At 44.4% G+C, this 22,586-nt stretch overlaps 1 protein-coding gene across 2 annotated transcripts; it reads left to right on the top strand.

Moving 5' to 3' along the window:
* The first annotated feature begins 942 nt into the window (after nt 1–942).
* On the top strand, nt 943–21,323 carry LOC310744451 (uncharacterized protein). Of its 2 annotated transcripts, XM_083575877.1 has the most exons (9): nt 943–1,155; nt 5,769–5,808; nt 9,838–9,904; nt 10,606–10,783; nt 10,915–10,995; nt 11,419–11,508; nt 13,844–13,963; nt 14,986–15,076; nt 21,158–21,323. In XM_083575877.1, the coding sequence occupies exons 1-9, from the start codon at nt 958–960 to the stop codon at nt 21,190–21,192; spliced, it is 900 nt and encodes a 299-aa protein (XP_083432003.1). In that variant the 5' UTR covers nt 943–957; the 3' UTR covers nt 21,193–21,323. The 2 variants fall into 2 exon arrangements, with proteins under 2 accessions (XP_083432003.1, XP_083432004.1); XM_083575878.1 differs by lacking the exon at nt 11,419–11,508.
* Nucleotides 21,324–22,586: the final 1,263 nt, after the last annotated feature.

Here is a 22,586-nt window from a genome sequence, read left to right as displayed (position 1 = left end):
TCAAACCTATCTATTCTGAAGGAAATCAGCCGTGAGTGCTCACTGGAAGGACAGATCGTGAAGCTGAGGCTCCAATACTTTGGCCACCTCATCAGAAGAGAAGACTCCCTGGAAAAGACCCTGATGTTGGGAAAGATGGAGGGTACAAGGAGAAGGGGACGACAGAGGACGAGATGGTTGGATAGTGTCTTCGAAGCTACAAACATGAGTCTGACCAAACTGCGGGAGGCAGTGGAAGACAGAAGTGCCTGGCGTGCTCTGGTCCAGGGGGTCACGAAGAGTCGGACATGACTAAACGACTAAACAACAACAACAAAGATGAATGGGTAGTCAAATTGTGTGAGTACTTGGAGCTTGCAAAGCTAACAGATGAAATAAACCTAAAAAGATGGTGAAAGAAGAATGGGAATGATTAAATAATTATCTAGGGGATAAGGGTTCATTAAGATCTAGGGGATAAGGGTTCATTAAGTTAAAGCTATGGTTTTCCCAGTAGTGATGTATGGAAGTGAAAGCTGGACCATAAAGAAGGCTGATCGCTGAAGAATGGATGCTTTTGAATTCTGGTGCTGAAGGAGACTCTTGAGAGTCCCATGGACTGCAAGAAGATCAAACCTCTCCATTCTGAACGAAATCAGTCCTGAGTGCTCACTGGAGGGACAGATCCTGAAGCTGAGACTCCAATACTTTGGCCACCTCATGAGAAGAGGTGGAAAAGACCCTGATGTTGGGAAAGATGGAGGGCGCAAGGAGAAGGGGACGACAGAGGACTAGATGGTTGGACAGTGTTCTTGAAGCTACAAACATGAGTCTGACCAAAATGCTGGAGGCAGTGGAAGACAGGAGTGCCTGGTGTGCTCTGGTCCAGGGGGTCACGAAGAGGCGGACACGACTAAACAACTCAACAACAACAACAACATAAATATATAGGTCTCTGCTTTTCCACCTTCACGTTCCATGATCACCTTCCTCTGTGACCTCATAAGACCAGCCAGTGGCATCAGTCTCCCGGCAACCAGAAGACAACATCCATCTGGTGAGCCACTCCAAGGAGCAGGCTGGGGAAAGAGGCCAAGGGAGGTCTGTCTTGGGTGGGTCTCTCAACCACCACACCAGAGAAGAGGCCGGCTGCCCCACAGAAACCTTCCCCTTGAGGTGAGTCGCTTGGGATCTCCCAGGTCTTCCCAAAGCCAGCAAACCACAACAGGCGGACATGAAGTGTGACCAGGATTTTAAGGATGGACCACGTAGCATGTAGAATCTGCCAGGTCTCAGGTGTGGTAGGATTCTGTCTGGGAGCATGCAGTGCTGGGGGGTGGGGGGAGAGATGTACTTTTGTGAAAGACCACCTCCTTCGCTACAGCCCCACTCAGCTTCTACGATCGGCAGAGGGGGCCCTCTTAGTAGTTCCTCCACCCTCAGAGGCTCAGGGGGTGGCTGCCCAGGTGGAGAGGGTCTTCTCTGTGGTGGCCCCTGAACTGTAGAACTCCCCACAGAAGTACACCTGGCCCCTTCATTGCACAGTTCCTTAGGATGCTGAAGACACACCTCTTTACCCTGGCTCTTGACACGTGAGGTGTAGGTAACTTTATTTTAATTTTTGGAAGTTGTTTTAAATTACTTTTAAATTGTGTCTTAATGTTTTGCCCTTCTCTGGGACTTTATCTCACTTTGAGTCATAAGTTTCACTAGGAGACTGAAAACCATCACGTAAAAACCAATATTAAAATTAGCTGGTTAAAAACCACCCCCAAATCAGCTTCAGCAATGCACACATCAAACTCAATAAAAAGCGTTAAAAAAAAATAGAGCATTTTCAGTTGCCTCCTATAAGAGAGGAAGTCTGATAGCAAAGCCTGGCCAGGAAAGGAAGCTCCAGAAGTGGGGCACCACAACCAAAAAGGCCTCGTCCCTTGTCCTCATCCACCTGATATCAGAAAGATGGAGCTATTTTGGAAAGGGTCTCAAAAGCAACATTTCTGCCTTCAAGAGAGATGCATGAAAGAGCAGGCTGTTCTCCAGCTATCTCAGTTCCAGCCCATCTCAGACTTCAAGATCAAAACCAGCTCTTGGAATTCTTCCCTGAAACGAGTTGGCAGCCACTGCAGTTCTTTAAATGGAGCTAAGATCCTCTTCCTCCTATTAGAAACCTTCCACTTGCCCCCTGAAAACCTCCTGGCTCTCTCTAAACTTCTCCAGTCGAGTTCCAGGCAAGTTTCAGCTACACCCCCTCTCTTCTTATTCAGTTCTCAGAATGGTTTATGATAGTAACAAAGCAACCATGGGAAAGAATATCAGACAGCCTTTCTCAACCTGTGGGTCGCCAGATGTTGTTGAACTACAACTCCCATCACCCCTAGCTAGCAAGGCTAGAGCTCAGGGATGATGGGAGTTGTAGTCCAACAACATCTGGGGACCCACAGGTTGAGAACCGCTGAAAGAGCCAGCAAAATGACAGATAAAATGATGGCCCAAGTACATAAGAAGAGTCTGCTGGATGAGGCCAATGGCCCCTCTGGTCCAGCATCCTGTTCTCACAGCGGCCAAAGAACTCTAAGAACCTAGGAATCGTGATAGAGTGCTCCTGCAGCTGGAGGTTCCATAAGAGCAAAAGAAGAGCCTGGCTGCATCAGGCCAAAGGGGGCCCATCAAGTCCTGCATCCTGTTCTCACAGTGGCCAAGCAGATGCCCCAATGGGAAACTCACAGGCAGGATCCAAGCACAAGAACCCTCTCCGCTCCTGTGGTTTCCAGCAACTGGAATTCAGAAGCACTGTGGCATCCAGCGTGGAGACAGATCATAGCCATCCTGGCTCATAACCATTGATAGCCCTCTCTCCCATGAATGTGTACAATCCTCTTTTCAAGTCATCCAAGTGGGTGGCCATCGCTGCTTCCAGTGGCAGTGAGTTCCACAGTTTTAGCTATGCACTGCGTGAAGAAGCACTTCCTTTTCTCTGTCCTGAATCTTCCAACATTCAGCTTTGTACGTGAGCTCAAGCGTCACAAGAGGGAGAGAGAAACTTTTCTCTATCTGTTTTCTCCATGCCATGTATGACTGCAAAAACTTCCACCATGTTGCCTCCTATTCGCCAAATGCTAGGGAAAATAAAACAGAAAATGTGCAATAAAATGAACAGGCAGGGAGGGGTGCCAAAAGACTCAAACCAGGATGAGTGCCTAATGTGAAGTTTCTGTTCCCTCCAAGTTGCCTCACCCCCCCCCCAAATGTTTATGAGTTTTTATCTCTGGAGGACTGCCTTCCCGACAGGAGAGAGCCTTGGAAATTTCCCTCTCCTTAGCAGTAAGTAACACAAAGAGCCTCATTTCCCGGCGATCTTCAGCCTTGATCAGAAAGTGATGAATGCACATTCTGTTTGCAGGAAACCATGTTCTGTGTTGTCCTGTATACATTTCTGCAGGACCTCTTCGGTCTAGAACAGGGAGTGCAGGCTGGATCAGGCCCACTGGCCTTCAGGGTCTGGCCTGCAGACTGTCTGTGGATTGGCGTGGGGATTCTGTTCGTTCAGGCTGCGCCATTATTTTTCTGCACCATTCCATTCCCCCACGCACGCACACACCGCGGCAGCACCTCTTCCCTCCCTCCCTCCTGGCTTCTCCCGTCCCTGCCTAGAGAAGGAAGGGAGCTGGGCTGAACTGGCTGAGCACCACGTTAAGCAACCCCCCTCTGGAGCCAGCCCTGAGGGGGAGGGGTGTGGAGGGTGCCCTCCCAGGTGCGGGATAGCCACTCGGTTGCATGGAACGGTGCGGGTGCCCTGCAGCCAGGGGCAGAGTGAGCCGTCTATGGGGGCAGAGCTAGCCACCAATGGCGGACATACGCCGTGCCACCCGCCCGCGACTCCCAAACCTCCTTCCCCACCGAATGTGATTCAGTGTTGGCCATTTGTTCTGTCTTTTATGGTTTTTTAATTATTATTTATGAATAAACTAAACAAACCAAAGATAAAGAGCACAAATAAATACAGTGACAGCAGGTTGAAAGCAACATACGTTTGGAGATTATCCCTGAACTTGTTGCTCCAAAAACAAAGGGGGAAGGGGCGAATGCCGCCGGCAAAGCGGCACAGGTCCCCCTCTTACCCCAACAGCTCAGGGTAGGCTTGGGAGTCAGGGGCAGGTGGTTCACCAAATGTCACCCCCCCCCAGCGAAGATACCCGGGGTGGTCTGCCCCCACCGTACCCCCTTCCTCCGCCCCTGTGCACACCCCTGTTTCCTTCACTTCAGCTAGAAGCCTGAAGCCTCTTCCCACCTTCTGGGAGCCTGAGGAGGGAAACTGGCAGCTAAGAGACCATTTGTGTGTTGCATCAAATGCTCTTCTCCGAAACATCTTTGATGCAGAGAATGCTGGACCATTCCCACACTGCCCTCTGCTGGGGGCAAAGGATTCTTATTTCACTTTTCTACCTGTGGGTTTTGATTCAGCCAAAGGCCTGGGAAGAGGGAAGGAGACCTCAGCATAAACTTCTTGGTGGCCTCAATGGCAAGCCACTAACTCGCCATGGATGGTTTTCATCGCTGTGCAGCAGTGACGTTTCATGAGGCAGCACTTTGCCAACGGGAAAGTATTAGCAGCCGTCTGCCTTTGCCCTGGGGCTGGGGGCTGGGCGCAACTTTGTAAAAGGGCGGGGGACACAAAATGCCATGATGTTTATCTAAATCCTGCCATCAAGTCTATTGACTTTCTTTGATTCTGCAAATATAATATAAATGGTTCCCATTCTTTTTCAAAGTCTCTGTTGTCTTTTTCTCTTAATCTATCTGTCATTTTTGCCAGTTCTGCATAGTTCATCAACATTCACATTATTAGTATTAGAAAATGTATAGAAAATTGTGAAATATTATAGTGTATTTACTTTTATTTGATGCTATGTTATTAATAACTTTATCGTTTAGGAGATAGCAAAGTGGGTGAAAAGAGAAACAAACCAGAAGCGGAAGTTGGGGGAAGTCGTGGAGAGGAGGGAGGGAGGAATATATAATATATGTTAAGAAATTGAGATGTATGTAATGAATGAAAAAGAAAAATGAATAAATTTTTTAAAAATGCCATGATGGAGTCTACTCCAGGCAGCCCTGCCCACGCCCTGTGTTCAGAAAGCCATCAAGGCAGCCACCATTTTGATATCCTTTCACCCACAAAAACAGTTGTTTAGCCAAGGGTTTTTGGAGAATTAATGTGATTCTGCGTTGGCCATTTGTTCTGTCTTTTATGGTTTTTTACTTATTATTTATTAATAAACAAACCAAAACAAAGATAAAGAGCATAAATAAATACAGTGACAGCAGTTTGAAAGCAACATAAGTTTGGAGGTTATCACTGAACTTGTTGCTCCGAAACATTACAAAAAATATCATTTTTTCCACAAACCCGTTAGGCTGGTTTTATATGTATTCCTTTGTGGTGAGTTAGCTTAACCATAGTTCCTACTGACAAATCACTGATGGTGTGCTGTTTCTCTCTCCATTTTTAGCTATTATGATTGTAGCAGCAGTTATAAGGTTAAACACTATTACTTGATCGATTTCTGGAACAGCTTATTTTAGATATCCAGGCATAAATATGTCTTCTATGACTTTATGGTGTTTAAAGAATTTTATTGTACACCACCATAATGGGTTATTTTTAAACGAGTTAATGATTTATAAATGCTCTTATAAATAAATTAAATGTTCAAGGCTGGAGATGCCTCAGCGCATCTTTAGAGTAGACCAGCCTCCCACAAGGCTCCCTCTTTTCTTTCTTTCAGGCCATGGATCAGAGAGGTTCTGCAACCCCCAGCCTCCCAGGTAAGAAGGGCGACTTCACACAACCCCTGAACACACACACACACACACACCGTATCCTGTAGGGAAGGACAGGGCACAGGTTAACATCAGTGGAGCGAGGCAGGAGAGGCAGGTGGTTCAATGCAAGAATGGGAGGAAGGAGCTGCTTCCCATGGCAGTGGGGGTGGGAGCTGGTCCAAGGGCCGCCTCTCAGCTACTTTTAAGGCTGAATTTTCAGGTATTCCGGCTAAACATTCAGGAGAACTTTCTGACAGTAGGAGCTGTTTCAGAGTGGAATAGACTGTTGGGATTCACAGAATGCTGTGTGAGATAGTAAGACTGCAGGCTTGAGGTTGCTAACTGATGCAATTGGATGATGCAATCAGCCTGCAATGCTTTCTGTGGAATTGCTGGATCAGAAAGACTTAGCAGTGATGTGCTGTCAGTTGATTGGCTGTTATTGGTTTAAAAGGGAAGCCTGTCCAGCAGTAAAGGTGGTGGTGTAGAGGAATGTGGTCAGAGAGAGATAGTCTTCATATTTGCCTTAAGGTGCAGCCAGTTACTCTGTTTGACTGTATGAACTGCTTGTGTATTATAGCCTGTAGAATATTGTATATATGTTGTTGTTGTTTAGTCGTTTAGTTGTGTCCGACTCTTCATGACCCCCTGGACCAGAGCACGCCAGGCACTCCTGTCTTCCACTGCCTCCCGCAGTTTAGTCAAACTCATGCTGGTAGCTTCGAGAACACTGTCCAACCATCTCGTCCTCTGCCGTCCCCTTCTCCTTGTGTCCTCCATCTTTCCCAACATCAGGGTCTTTTCCAGGGAGTCTTCTCTTCTCATGAGGCGGCCAAAGTCTTGGAGCCTCAGCTTCATGACCTGTCCTTCCAGTGAGCACTCAGGGCTGGTTTCCTTCAGAATGGAGAGGTTGGATCTTCTTGGAGTCCATGGGACTCTCAAGAGTCTCCTCCAGCACCAGAATTCAAAAGCATCCATTCTTCAGCGATCAGCTTTCTTTATGGTCCAGCTCTCACTTCTATACATCACTACTGGGAAAACCATAGCTTTAACAATAGGGACCTTTGTTGGCAAGGTGATGTCTCTGCTTTTTAAGATTTGTATATATAGCTCACAATAAATATACTGCACTGAAGAACCTGGAACTCTGAGCATTTCTGCTAAAGTGCCATGAAGAATTCACGACATTGACTCCCTCAGAAAGTAGCGGCCTCCCCTTCTCTGGAGGTTTCTAAGCAGAGGTTAGGTTGCCATTTGTCAGAGTTTCTTCAGCTGTGATCCCTGTGTTGCAGGGGGTCAGACTAGATGGTCCATGGAACCCCTTCCAACACTACATTTCTCTGAACTGTACCATGTTTTATCTTGTGTTTTATTCTGTGAACCACCCTGAGATCTTTTGATAAAGGGCAGTATATAAATTTAATTAAAAAATAAAATACAGTAAAATAGCTAGAATACACTCCTTCAATCTGTTCGGTGCAGAATTTAGGAGATGAGAATTGTCTCCTGTAGCAGCTGGGAGCATGGAGGTGCCTGGCCCATCCAAGGCACCAAGTGGACCATCTATACCATCTATATATTGGATCTGATGCCAGAACCTGCAGGGAAAGAAGGAAGGCTGGAGACAAGGCTGGTCAACGATTGCTGGACCATGGACAGCTCCAAGCAAACAACTTGGTCCAGCTAAGATTGGAAGGAGCTGGTCAAGGTCCTTGCTGCCTGTTTCCACACTCCCACCTCCAGGCTCCACCCCATCAAAGGACCAACACTCTGGCCTGAAGATGGACACTCCTTCTTTCCATAGGTTTCATGGATCCATGTAGTCCATGCACTGATAACCTTGAAGCTGGGCTACTGTAACTGGACTATGTGGGGCTGCCCTCAGGTCTGGTTCGGGAGCTCCAGCTGGCGGAGGATGAGGGCATCCAGATTGCTGACGGGGTCTTCTGTTTGAGAGCATGTGGCACCATTGTTAAAACAGTTGCACTGACCTCCCATCCACTGCTGAGATATGTTCAAGGTCCTTGTATTAAATTACAAAACCCCGAACAAGCATGCAATAAAACCATTAAAAGAGTTAAACTCAGGCATCCATTCTTAATTGTTGGAGAGGCCTGATGGAATAGAAAAGTTTTTGTGGGAAAGTTCAGGGAGGCAGGAGTTATAGCAAGTTCTATAACTTAGCAGAGTTTTAAACATTCCCCTTTAAACACACTGCAGTTTGCTTGTTGCAAGCTTGTCTGAGCTTCTAAATATAGGATTCCTGGTAACTCTCTTTTTTCCCTCTTAAAAAGAATAAACACGACAATCTTATTTAGAATCAGTAAGAGAAGTTTACTCACAGTACCATCAGTTCACAGTTGGATCCCTGAAGGCACTTAGGTTACAAAATATGCACACATGGAACTATCCCATAAGAGGGTTAGTTCCTTTATGCTCTGTTGGCTGGAAACCAACAGGGCATCTCTAGAGCTGAAGAGCTGCTGCTTCTTCGATGAAAGTAACATGGAGAAGAGGGAGTGTGCTACCTACATTGCCCCTTTTGCTACCTGGGCATGTAAGGTCACGCACACCTCTAGTCATATTCAGAGGAAGTCTTGTCCCAGCTCAAGAGGAAACAGGAAGTTTTCTCCTGGATGATACAAAGCATCCCCTTGCATGTCCACTCTAGGAACGTTGTACTTGACTGCTATGTGTTTCACATCCCACAGCAGGTGTTTAAAGTTTGCCACAGAAGGCTAAATCTCTATTGGCTCAGTAGTGGTTGGGGAGCAGCTGGAGATTCCAAGCTTTTATATATATATATATATATATATATATATATATATATATATATAATAAATAAATTTTTTATTAGTTTTTTAACATATCATTTTCAACAGTAATTAAACATACTTTTACATCTTATTCAATTTTTTTGACTTCCATCGATCCTGTCTGGAAATATTCCAATCTAATCTCTTAGTATGCATTTCTTATTTTCCCTATTACATTTCAAACTCATAACCAATATCTCTATCTTTTTCTACTTTGTAACACTTCGTATATTTCTCCTTACAAAACTTCTTGTAGTCCTACTAGCATAATTTGTGGATTACAGTTGCTCTTCAAATAATCCATATACTTCTTCCAATCTTCTGTAAATCTCTGGTCCCGCAGGTTTTGAATCCTTCCTGTCATTTTGTCCAATTCTGCATAGTCCATTAATTTCGTCTGCCATTCTTCTTTCGTCGGAATTTCTTCTTGGTTCCATTTCTGGGCTAACAATACTTTTGCCACAGTTGTTGCATATAAAAACAATTTAACATCTTGCCTATTAATGTCCCGACCTATAATACCAAGTAAAAATGCTTCTGGTTTTTTTAAAAATGTACATTTCAACATCTTTTTCGTCTCATTATATATCATTCCCCAGAAGTTCTTTACTTTCTTACATTCCCACCACATATGATAAAATGTTCCTTCTTTTTCTTTACATTTCCAAGATTTATTATTTGTCTTATACATTTTATCTAAATTCACTGGTGTAATATACCATCTATACATCATTTTCATCATATTCTCTTTCAAAGCACTACAGGCTGTAAATTTTATCCTTTCATTCCACAACCTTTCCCATTCTTCAAGCTGTATATTATATCCAAAGTCTTTTGCCCCATGTATCATTACCAATTTCACTTCCTCATCTTTCAAATGCTATTCCAACAGTATTTTATACATTTTAGACATTATTTTACATTCATTGTTTAATATTTCTATTTCAGCTGGAGCTTCCAAGCTTGACCCACAGGCAGTTAAAGGGGGGGGGCTCTCCAGGCAGTTTTGGCTAGTGGGCTTCTCAAGCAACATGCCCAGCTGTGCTCACTCATACACCACAAGGATCAGATATGGGGGAATGGGCACGGGTGCAAACAGGGGCTACCAGCTGCAGAGGATCTGTGCCTCACCATGCCCACCGCTCTGAGGCTATCTGGGGCCAAAAGACCCCCACTCATTTGCCATGTCCTCTCCCCTTTTCTTTCCCCTGCGTAGCTGAGCCTCGATGTTCCATGACCGAGAACACCCTGCATGGAGAAGAGGAACTGGATGAGGAGACGGTGTAAGTGCAGCACATGGTTGGACTGTGGAACTCCCTGCCACCAGAGGGAGTGTTGGCCTCCAACCTAGATGGCTTTAAAAGGGGGCTAGACAGAGGGCTTTTCTGAGGCTCTTACTTTTAGAAGACATCCCCTGTTTAGGGAAGCTTTTAATGTTTAATAGACTATTGTATTTTAATTTTCTGTTGGAAGCCGCCGAGAGTGGCTGGGGAAACCCAGCCAGATGGGTGGGGTATAATAAATTATTATTATTATTATTATTATTATTATTATTATTATTATTATTACAGAGTTGTTCCACCTGGCCTTTTGGCTTGGAATCAATTTGATTCTCTCCCCCTCTTTCCTTTTCCCTTTCTCCTTCTGTGATAGAACTCCTATTTGGGGACTTTTTCAGGCTTTTTTCTGGCCCACATAGGACTAGTCTGGATAGTTAGCCTTGGTGAAGACTTGACGTTATTATCCCCAAAAAAGGTTTTGATTGAGTTTCCACTGAAATGAGGCTGCATTTTAATGTTTTAATGTTGTATCTTAATCTTGTTTTTTAAGCAGTATTTCAATCAATTGTTTTTATATTTGGTGTTAGCCATCCTGAGCCCGGTCTTGGCTGGGGAGGGCGGGGTATAAATAAAATTTATTATTTATATTTTCATTTTTATTCTTATTTTTATTAACACTGCTGGGTTGCTTTTCCTTCTCTCAGGAACTTCATTTCAACCTTGTATGAATCTCTGGGGCCTCTTTTGACTGAAGTGACCAAGCTCCAAAACAACCAGGACCCTCCTGCCCACCTGATGGTCGACATGAGAGCCAAGCTGAGGGAGATGGGCTCAACGGTCTCTGATGCCAGGAAGAAGATGATGAGGTACAACATGTACCTGGTAAGTCCTGCCATCATCCTGCCCCACGTCACTAGGGAGACGGCCCCAGAGCATCGAGCAAGTACACCCTCCCTTCGGGGCAGGTTCTTTCCACAAAACCAACTGTGGTGTCTTTGCCTTCCTCCCCGCAGAAGAGGAGGCTCGCCAAAGCAGTCCATGAGAAGAAGGCCTTGAGGGAGCAGCAACTGAGGCAGCAAGAATGTAATGAGCAGGTAAGGCGTTTCCAACTCTCCCCAGTCCAGTGGAGTGGAGCCACTTAGAAACATAGGACTGAAGAGTCAGAAGGGACCCCACGGGTCATCTAGCCCAACCCCCTGCAATGCAGGAACCACAACTGAAAAATCCCCAACAGATGGCCAGCCAACCTCTGCTTAAAAGTCTCCAGTGAAGGAGAGGCCACCAGGAGGAGTAGCTCCTACTGTCAGAAGGTTTTTCCTGATGTTGGCATCTCCTTTCTCGCCATTTGAATCCATGGGTTCTGTTTCTCCCCTCTGAAGCAGCAGAAAACAAGGTTGCTCCATCTTTCATAGGATGACCTTTCAAAAATTTGAATGCACGCCCTGCATCCCTTCTCTCTCTCTCTCTCTCTCTCTCTCTCTCTCTCTCTCTCTCTTTCTCTCTATCTCTCTTTCCAGCTCAGTGCTATTCCCATCGCAGCACAAAGAGGGTACAGAGTGGATTTGGAGCCAGTCAAGTCCAGCATGACCCAAGATAAGAACCTCCAGGTGAGTGAGGGATGTAAGAGATGGAGGAAGGAGGTCCATATGGAGGCCTGACCACTGGGAGGAACAGAGGCAATGTAGTGTAGTGGTTAGAGTGTTGGACTAGGACCTGGGAGACCATGGTTCAAATCCCTACTCAGCCATGAAGCTCACTGGGTGACCCTGGGCCAGTCACTGCCTCTTGGTCCATCCTTCTTCACAGAGTTGTTTTGAGCTTAAAACAAGCTACAGCACTTTGAGCTTCTCAGGAGGAAAAGGTGGTGGTTGTATTTAGTCATTTAGTCGTGTCCGACTCTCCATGACCCCCTGGACCAGAGCACGCCAGGCACTCCTGTCTTCCACTGCCTCCCGCAGTTTGGTCAAACTCATGTTCGTAGCTTTGAGAACACTGTCCAACCATCTCGTCCTCTGTCGTCCCCTTCTCCTTGTGCCCTCCATCTTTCCCAACACCAGGGTCTTTTCCAGGGAGTCTTCTCTTCTCACGGGGTGGCCAAAGTCTTGGAGCCTCAGCTTCAGGATCTGTCCTTCCAGTGAGCACTCAGGGCTGATTTCCTTCAGAATGGATAGGTTTGATCTTCTTGCAGTCCATGGGACTCTCAAGAGTCTCCTCCAGCACCAGAATTCAAAAGCATCCATTCTTCGACAATCAGCCTTCTTTATGGTCCAGCTCTCACTTCCATACATCACTACTGGGAAAACCATAGCTTTAACTTAATGAACCCTTATCCCCTAGATCTTAATGAACCCTTATCCCCTAGATAATTATTTAATCATTCCCATTCTTCTTTCACCATCTTTTTAGGTTTATTTCATCTGTTAGCTTTGCAAGCTCCAAGTACTCACACAATTTGACTACCCATTCATCTTTGTTGTTGTTGTTGTTGTTTAGTCGTTTAGTCATGTCCGACTCTTCGTGACCCCCTGGACCAGAGCACGCCAGGCACTCCTGTCTTCCACTGCCTCCCGCAGTTTGGTCAAACTCATGTTCGTAGCTTTGAGAACACTGTCCAACCATCTCGTCCTCTGTCGTCCCCTTCTCCTTGTGCCCTCCATCTTTCCCAACATCAGGGTCTTTTCCAGGGAGTCTTCTCTTCTCACGGGGTGGCCAAAGTCTTGGAGCCTCAGCTTCAGGATCTGTCCTTCCAGTGAGCACTCAGGGCTGGTTTCCTTCAGAATGGATCAGTTTGATCTTCTTGCAGTCCATGGGACTCTCAAGAGTCTCCTCCAGCACCAGAATTCAAAAGCATCAATTCTTCGGCGATCAGCCTTCTTTATGGTCCAGCTCTCGCTTCCATACATCACTACTGGGAAAACCAGAGCTTTAACTATATGGTGGTCTATAAATGTAATAGGTTCTGGTGATGGTGACAGCTATCCTTGCCCACTTGTGAGCATGCACACACATTTGTATACAGAGAAGAGATCCTGGCTAGGTCCTGCCCCTTGCTGGGGATGTGGATTTTTTCATCAAAAGAAAATCCTTCATCAGGCAGCACAAAGTTAAACTATGGAACTTGCCAACACATGAAGCACGTTCCGCATGAAACAGCATGAAGTCTGAAGGACGGTCCTTAGAAGGGGCTGGTGCTGAGGGCATCCATGGCAGCAGGTCCAAGGCAGCAACACTGAGCATAAATCTAAATAAATGCATCCTTCAAGTGCTGACCTTCTGGAAGGGAGTAATGTGTTGTGTGGTCACACTTGGATGCTGAGAGCCTCCCTCTTACCTACAAAGCTCAGTGCTCTAATTAGAATGCACATTATGCTGTTAGGGGGTAAATTGCCCATGAATAGCAATTATCCTTCGCAGGCAGGGAACAGCAACCTGTCTCGGCTAGACCTGCCAGGCATATGGAGCTGTTCAAAGTGGTTGTTCCCCTCCCTTTGAAGCAAGTAAACAGCACTGGATAGACCTGGACACACACAGGCAGATTTGCAACGCTCTGCTTGAATCACCACCAGTGCAATCAAAACACTGAGCAGAAACTCTCTTGATAGAGAACTTGCCAAGTTGCAAAGGGAGGCTATTGCAGAGTTTAGTGCATTATTCAGGCGCCTCACCCCCCTGGAGCTGGTCCATGCATGAAAATCTGGGGTTTTAAATCAGAGATAGAGGCATTATCCCAGACCTTTTTAACAGCTTTAAGCCAGAAGCACCTGCTGCTAGGTGAAATTTCATTAGGAGTTTTTGTTGGTTTGTTTTTCTACTGATTTCATCTGGGTTTCCTGAAAACGAAGTATTGCACTGCAAGCTGTTCTGGGAATATCTGCTTTGAAAGGTGGCATGTCAAGCGCTTTCAATCAATCAGCCTCTTCTGACACCCTTCCTTCCGTGTAGGAGATGCCACCACCAGAGCTGCTGAGGAACAAAGCCCAGGAGAGAGCTCACCGGAGGGGTGTCAGCCTGCAAGACCCCCAGTTCGTTCCAGTGGTGGAGGAGGCCTCAGGGCGACTGCGGGTTAGAGACTGGGTTTGGGGGCAAGGGAGTGGGAGCTGAAAGTTATAGGGGGGCAGGTTATAATGATGGGAGGCTTGGCAGCCCAGTGTGTGGTGCTGGTGCAAAGACCCTAGGTTTGCGGTATGAACAGCCCACAAAAACTTACTTAACTGCCTGGCACAAACAGCATTTTCTTAGCTTCTCCCAGCCTGAAAAGACAGCTAAGAAGCTGAGAAAACATTAAGCGGCATGAATGAGGCAAGTTCTATAGGGCATGATTGACGGAAGAAGTGGCTCTGTGGCAGGTGCCACAGAATATCCGTTCTGCATCTGTAAGAACTCAAACGATTAACGTGCACCTGCTCTTCGGAGCTTCTTGCCTATGGATATCAGGCAGGTGCCTTCCCTGTGCCTTTTGGCCCCTGCTAAAAAAAACCCTCTTGTTTAAACAAGCCCACCCAAACTCTTAGAAAGTTGCTGCAAGTTTTCATCTGCTGTTTTAGTCTATTGTGATTTTAAGTTTTGCAAAGGTTTTAAATTGTTGTTGTTAAATTTTATTTTTATCTTTTTTGTAAATTGCTTTGAGGTGGTTTGTTTATTGTTTTTGCTTACAATCAAGCAGTAAGTAAGTAAAGGTAAAGGTAAAGGGACCCCTGACCATTAGGTCCAGTCATGACCGACTCTGGGGTTGCGGTGCTCATCTCGCTTTATTGGCTGAGTGAGCTGGCATACAGCTTCCGGGTCGTGTGGCCAGCATGACTAAGCCGCTTCTGGCGAACCAGATCAGCGCATGGAAATGCCGTTTACCTTCCCACCGGAGCGGTACCTGTTTATCTATATGCACTTTGACATGCTTTCGAACTGCTAGGTTGGCAGGAGCAGGGACCGAGCAACGGGAGCTCACCCCGTCACGGGGATTCGAACCGCCAACCTTCTGATCGGCAAGCCCTAGGCTCTGTGGTTTAACCCACAGTGCCACCCATGTCCCTAAGTAAGTAAGTAAGTAAGGTCAACCAGCTCACACACCCCCTTTCTCCTTTCAGCCTCTCCAAGACATCGCCGATGGAAGCAGCCGGGTGTGTATGACCCCACAGGGAGTGCTGCAGAAAAGTGCCTGCAGGCTGGATGGCATGCGTAAGTGTAGGGGTCAGGGTACCCTGGGATGTGCACACAGACCTCTCTCCCCCCCACACACATGTTTCTTGGCATTGATGGGAGTAAACCATTTGCAATGAACAAGTCATGATCCAGTTCCTTACAAGGCCACTCCCGCTTCGCATTGTGTTATGGCACAGAACAATTTATTTCAGGGGTCAGCAAGGTCGCTAGGACTGGTTCACTCTAGCAGAGATCCTTCTGTGGGCTGGATCGTGTGCACGCAGCTGCGATCTCCAGCATCTGTGTCTGCGCAGATACCATTTTCGGCATCTGAGCATGCACAGATATGATTTCCGGCACTACGGAAGCGAGTCCCCGCACCGCGCTGTGCCGGTTTAGCGTAGAGCGCAGGGACTCACCAAGCAGGCTGCTCAGTTTGAGGGCGGCTCAGGGGCAGGTTAAACAACCCCCATGGGCCACTTGTGGCCCATGGGCCTTAGGTTGCCTACCCCTGATTTATTTGGCTCAACTAGTCAGCCAAAGCCATTGCCTAGACCAGTGTTTCCCAAACTTGGGTCTCCAGCTGTTTTTAGACTAGAACTCCCATCATCCCTGATTACCATAGCTGTCAACTTTTCCCTTTTCTTGCGAGGAATCCTATTTGGAATAAGGGAATTTCCCTTTAAAAAAGGGAAACATTGACAGCTATGCTGATTACTGGTCTTGCTAGCTAGGGGTGATGGGAGTTGTAGTCCAAAAACTGCTGGAGACCCAAGTTTGGAATACAGTGGCCTAGAGAGAAGGGCTGGCTTCGCCGGCTTGCTCTCTTGCATTCTACCCCTACAGATGCAGGATTGCAAGAATTGGAAGGGACTTGGGGCATCATCAGGACAGACTGACCCCAGCCCCAAACTCACAACAGCAGCACCTTTGGAATACAGTGGTACCTTGGTTCTCAAATTTAATCCGTTCCAAAAGTCCGTTCCAAAACCAATTACTTTCCCATAGAAAGTAATGAAAAAACAGATTAATCCATTCCAGACTTTTAAAAACAACCGCTAAAACAGCAATTTAACATGAATTTTACTGAGATCATTGACCCATAAAATGAAAGCAATAATCAATGTACAGGTAAAGGTACCCCTGACCGTTAGGTCCAGTCATGACCAACTCTGGGGTTGCGGCGCTCATCTCACTTTACTGGCCGAGGGAGTGGGCGCACAGCTTCCGGGTCATGTGGCCAGCATGACTGAACCGCTTCTGGCGAACAAGAGCAGCACAGGGAAACGCCGTTTACCTTCCTGCCGGAGTGGTACCTATTTATCTACTTGCACTTTGATGTGCTTTCAAACTGCTAGGTTGGCAGGAGCAGGGACCGAGCAATGGGAGCTCACCCCATTGCGGGGATTCGAACCGCCAACCTTCTGATCGGCAAGTCCTAGGCTCTGTGGTTTAACCCACAGCGCCACCCGCGTCCCAATAATCAATGTACTGTACTATAAAATACATAAGACAGTATTGTAGATGATGAAAATTAAAATTATTTTTTTTTCTTACCTGCACTGATGATAGTCGTTGTTTGGATGGGGGGCTTTTTTTTTTTTTTTTTATAATATATTTATTGAAGTTTTCAAATAAAGCATATATTAGATAAGCACCACTTATCATTGTCCATTTAACATCTCTCAATTGTTACATGGGACTCCCCCACACCTCCCGCATACACTTACATCATTATTAAATTAATTTCAAACAAATTATCATTTAACTCATCTTAATTAATAATCTTAATTTGGTTTGACATATAATTCAGCCTTAAATCTAATTTAATGGTAGACAATTGTCTGCACTGGCATCCAATTCAGCACTCAGCCAAATTACAATATTTTTGTAAATAAATCTTAAATTTCCTCCAGTCTTCTTCCATCCTTTCTTCTCCCTGGTCTCGAATTCTGCCGGTCATCTCGGCTAATTGCATATAGTCCATCAGTTGCATCTGCCATTCTTCCACAGTGGGTAGCTCCTGAGTTTTCCAATTCTTGGCAATTAATATTCTTGCTGCTGTTGTTGCGTACAAAAAGAATGTTCTGTCCTTTTTTAACACACTCTGGCCGACAATACCCAGGAGAAAGGCCTCTGATTTCTTAGTAAAGGTGTATTTAAACACCTTTTTTAATTCATTATATATCTTCTCCCAAAAGGCCTTCACTCTAGGGCAGGTCCACCAGAGGTGAAAAAATGTTCCTTCATTTTCCTTACATTTCCAACATTTGCTATCAGACGAATGGTATATTTTAGCCAGTTTAACAGGGGTCATGTACCATCTATACATCATTTTCATCACATTTTCCTTCAACGCATTACATGCAGTGAAGTTCAGCCCAGAGGTCCACAACCTTTCCCAATCTTCAAACATAATATTATACCCAATATCCTGCGCCCATTTTATCATTGTTGATTTTACCATTTCGTCATGTGTGTTCCATTTCAGCAGCAAGTTATACATTCTTGAAAGTACCTTAGTCTTAGGTTCTAACAGTTCAGTTTCTAACTTTGACTTTTCCACTTGGAATCCTAGCTTTTTGTCATTTTTAAACACTTCTTTAATCTGAGCATAGTGTAACCAGTCTCGCACTTTGTCTCTCATCTTTTCTAAACTCTGCAATTTCCAGTTGTCACCATCCTTTTCTATTATCTCCCAATATTTTGGCCAGTTGGCCTCCATATTGGCTCTTTTCCGAGCCTTAGCCTCCAGGGGTGACAGCCACCTCGGAGTTTTATTCTCCAGTAAGTCTTTATATTTTGTCCAGACATTAAAAACTGATTTTCTGACAATATGGTTCTTGAAGGCCTTATTTATCTTAGCTTTATCATACCATAAATATGCATGCCATCCAAACGCATTATTAAAACCTTCCAAATCCAAGACATCCGTATCTTCAAGAAGTAACCAATCTTTTAACCAGCAGAAAGCTGCAGCTTCATAATACAACTTTAAATCTGGCAGGGCAAAGCCCCCTCTTTCTTTCGCATCTGTTAATATTTTAAATTTGATTCTGGGCTTTTTGCCCTGCCAGACAAATTTAGAAATATCTTTCTGCCACTTCCGGAAGCACTCTGTCTTGTCTACAATCTGCAGTGTCTGAAACAAAAATAACATTTTTGGCAATACATTCATCTTGATGGCAGCTATTCGGCCTAACAAAGAAAGTTTTAGTCTTGACCAACTATCCAAGTCTCTCTTAATCTCTGACCAACATTTTTCATAATTATCTTTAAATAAACTCAGATTTTTTGCTGTTATGTTTACCCCTAGGTATTTAACTTTTTTAACCACATTTAGTTCTGTCTCTTTCTGAAGCTGTTCCAACTCAATATCTGTCACGTTTTTCCCCAAAACTTTAGTTTTTTGCTTATTTAACTTAAATCCTGCCACTCGACCAAAGTTTTGAATCAGTTGTAGTACTCTTTTCAAACTAGACTCCGGCTCCTGTAATGTCAGAACTAGGTCATCTGCAAAAGCTTTAAGTTTATATTGTTTCGCTCCGACCTGAATCCCTTCCACCAACCGGTCCCCCCTAATCATATTCAGGAGCACTTCCAGAACCGAAATAAACAGTAATGGGGAAATCGGGCAGCCTTGTCGTGTACCTTTTTCAATTTTAAACTCTTCTGTAACCACATTGTTAACTATCAGTTTAGCCTTTTGTTCTGAATATATTGCCTCAATCCCGTTCTCAAACCCCCGTCCCACTCCCATTTCTTTTAAATTCCCCTTCATAAATTTCCAAGATATGTTGTCAAAGGCTTTCTCCGCGTCTATAAAAATTAAAACTGCTTTAGTGTTTATGTTTGTTTGTAAAAGTTCCAATATGTCTATGATGTTCCTTGTGTTAGTAAACATATGTCTGCCCGGGAGAAAGCCTGCCTGGTCTTTATGGATTATCTCACTTAAAACTTTCTTAAATCTTCGTGCCAAAACATCTGCAAATATTTTGTAATCCACATTTAAAAGGGAGATGGGACGGTAATTCTTGAGTTGTGTCTTTTCAGTTTCTGACTTTGGAATCAATGTGATAAATGCTTCTTTCCACGATTCAGGCGCCTTCTTCCCCTCCATTATTTCATTACTGACCTCCAACAAAGGTTGTATCAAATAATCCTTCAATGTCTTATAGTAGTTAGAGGTCAGTCCATCTGGCCCTGGTGATTTGCCCTGTTTCAGACTCAGGATGGCCTGTTCAATCTCTTGTCGTGTTATTTTGCCATTTAAAATTGTTCTATTTTCTTCTGACAGCTTTGCTAATCCATTTCTCTCCAAAAATTGTGTAATCTCTATTTCATCTTGTGGCCCTTGAGTATATAACTTTTTAAAATACCTCTGGAAGCACTTTCTAATCTCTCCCGGGTTCTGAATGTTCCTTCCTTCAACCTCTAAGTTTGTTACTGTATTTAATCTTTGTCTCCTTTTCAACTGCCAAGCTAGCAGTTTCCCACATTTATTTGCCGATTCAAAAGTTTTTTGTTTCATTGTTTTAATCTTCCATTCTATTTCCTGATTTATCAGCTTGGAATATTGCGCCTGATAAAGTTTAATTTCTCTCAGAATCGGTTGGGACTTCGGGTTAGATCTTAACTTCTTCTCCAACTCTTTGATACTTTCCAGAATTTTATCTTTCTTTTCATTTTGCAGTCTTTTCTTTAAGGAATTCTGTTGAATCAAGAACCCTCTCATCACAGCTTTACTTGCATCCCAGATAGTTCTTTTTTCCACCGTAGTGTTCAAATTAATCTCAAAATAGTCCTTTAAGGTTTTTTGGGCCTTCTTTACAATTCTTTGGTCTCTAAACAGGCCATCATTCATCTTCCATCTAAAGGAGCCGATTGGGATCAATGTCATATCCATTCTCAAGGCGTTATGGTCGGAGCATGTTTTGGGGCAGATTTCCACCTTCCTCACCTTAGGTGCCAGACTTCTAGTTATCCATATTTGGTCGATTCGTGTCCAAGTCAGTTGAGCTTCAGAAAAGAATGTTCCTTCTCTTCCCAGGGGGTTTCTAACTCTCCAGATGTCAACCCAGTCCATATTGTCAGTCATTTCAAAAAAGGTCTTAGGTAGTCTTCCCTCTTTAGTAATGTTCTGGTTCTGTGACTTATCCATATTTGTTGATACGACCCCGTTCATGTCCCCCATCATGATGACGTTGTTGTAATCCAGATAATCCAGCATGGTCTCGTGCAACTTCTTATAAAAATCCGATTTTCCTTCATTTGGAGCATAAATTCCTAATATCAAAATTTTTTCTCCTTGATACTGTACTTCTATTGCGAGGATTCTTCCACTTTCATCTTTAAATAGAAATTTTGGTGAAAGGCTCTCTTTTGCATAGATCACTACACCTCTCTTTTTAACTGTATCCGATGATATAAATTCTTGACCAAGCCTTTTATTTATTAACACCTTTCTATGGAGCCTAATCACATGTGTTTCTTGTAAGCATATAATGTCCAATTGTTCCTTTTTTAAAATATGAAAAATTTTAGACCTTTTTTCGGGACTGTTACAGCCATTTATGTTCCAGCTCAAAAGCTGCAGAGACATCCTGGATAAGTCTGGTTATTCTTTCTGGGGTGGTACCTTGTTCTCCGGTCCTTGAGGATCCGAGGGGGCGGGCTCCCCTGGAAGTTCTGGCGCTGGCAATCCAAGTCCTTTGTGGAGGTCTTCTCCGTGTGCTCCTTGGATGGGGGGCTTTTATCTGTTGTTGCAGTCACACAATCAATCAGTCAGTAGCTGAACTGGGTTCCACACTGGGTCACAGAAACAAATTAACCGAAAAAGCCTCAAAAACAAAAACACAAAATAAATACCAAAAACAAAAGCGCCAGACTTAATCTGTTCCGGAAGTCTGTTTGACTTCTGAAATGTTTGGAAACCCAAGGCACAGCTTCTGATTGGTGCAGGCACCCCGGAAACAATAGCTGACAGCCACATCAGACGTTCAGCTTCTGAAAAACGTTTAAAAACAGGAGCACTTAGTTCCAGGTTTTCGGTGTTTGAGAACCAAGGTACCACTGTACTTCACTGTGGAGTCTAACTGAGTCACCCTTCTCTTTCAGCTTCTCGTCCATCCCTTGATAGAGGCCAGATGTGATCACGGAAGGTGGCAGATGGATCTCTCATTGCTTTTCCTCTGGGACCCCCTGGACCAAAGTGAGGCTCAACATGGCTGAGCTGTGTCCCTTGTCACCCAGTAGCACCAATTAAACCTCATTTCCTCCATGAGTTCCAGGATAGTTGCCTCTTCTTTCCAGGACAACCACTCTCTTTTGCGAATGGTTGGTTTCTTGTAAGATGCTAACTTGCAATGGTTAGGGCAGGCATAGGCAAACACGCCCCCTCCAGATGTTTTGGGACTACAACTCCCATCATCCCTAGCTAACAGGACCAGTGGTCAGGGATGATGGGAGTTGTAGTCCCCAAACATCTGGAGGGCTGAGGTTGCCTATGCCTGGGTTAGGGCCATAGATGTAAAGCACATTCAAAGCACACACACATACTGGAAACTGTAGTTTGTTAATGGTGCTGGGAATTATAGCTTTGTGAGGGGGTAAATGACATTGGACTGGATGACCCCTGGGATCTCTTCCAACTTTATAATTCTGTGTAAATTCATATTAATGCCTTCACTTCTTTCTCACCTTGTGCCTTGGAAAAACTGGAAACTTGGTGTGATTTTCAACTCTTGATTAGTTAAAAGATACGCAGGTTTAGTTAGATCATCAGCATTAGACGTGAGTAATCTTCCATCTATTTTGGCATTCTAATTATCCTGTCATGATGCTGTGATTTATGATGCCACTCTCTTTAAGATGATATTTAAGTGCTTCATTTATGCCAGTTAATGCTTCATTGTTTTAATGTTTATCCTGCTCTTTAAAGAAAAAGAAAAATTCAGAGCATCTAAAAGTAAAATAGAGGGGGGAAGTAAGTAAAGCAAACAATAAAGATGAGCCACTTCTGGATTTTTGTGGGGCAAAGGATACTGGGAAACAGCAGCCCTGACCTCTGATGGGACCCCAACTAGGAATAGAACAGAAATTCCGTTTGGTTCTCATTTAAAGGCAAACCTCCCTAACTCTCTTTCCAAAATAATACAAAAACCGGAACATAGAACCGCCCTTTAAGATTTGCATGGTTTCTCCATCTAAGCAATGTGTTAAGAAATGCATGTATGGGGGGGCGGGGGAAGTGCCTATGAATCCATACAAGTGAAAACAGCAGGGGAAAATGTGTTATTGGGAGAAATTGCTTTGTAAAAATGTATGAATTAGGCAACATCACATAGAAACATATATAATGAGAAATTCACACTAAAATGCCCATGAATTTTCATGAGAAAAATAAAATTTTTATGAGCCTTTAAAATGATAAAAAAGCCACAAACTGATGATTTAGTTTTAATTCCTGCAGGGCAGAGAGTTGGGGTCGATGAGTCCCTTCCAGCTCTGCAATTCTAGGATGTTAAAATGCGGAAAAAGGTGAGAC

The sequence above is a fragment of the Podarcis filfolensis genome (genome assembly GCF_964270895.1).
Source record: "Podarcis filfolensis genome assembly, chromosome: 11".
In the NCBI taxonomy this organism is placed as follows: domain Eukaryota; kingdom Metazoa; phylum Chordata; class Lepidosauria; order Squamata; family Lacertidae; genus Podarcis; species Podarcis filfolensis.
This window is presented reverse-complemented; position numbering and strand designations above follow the sequence as displayed.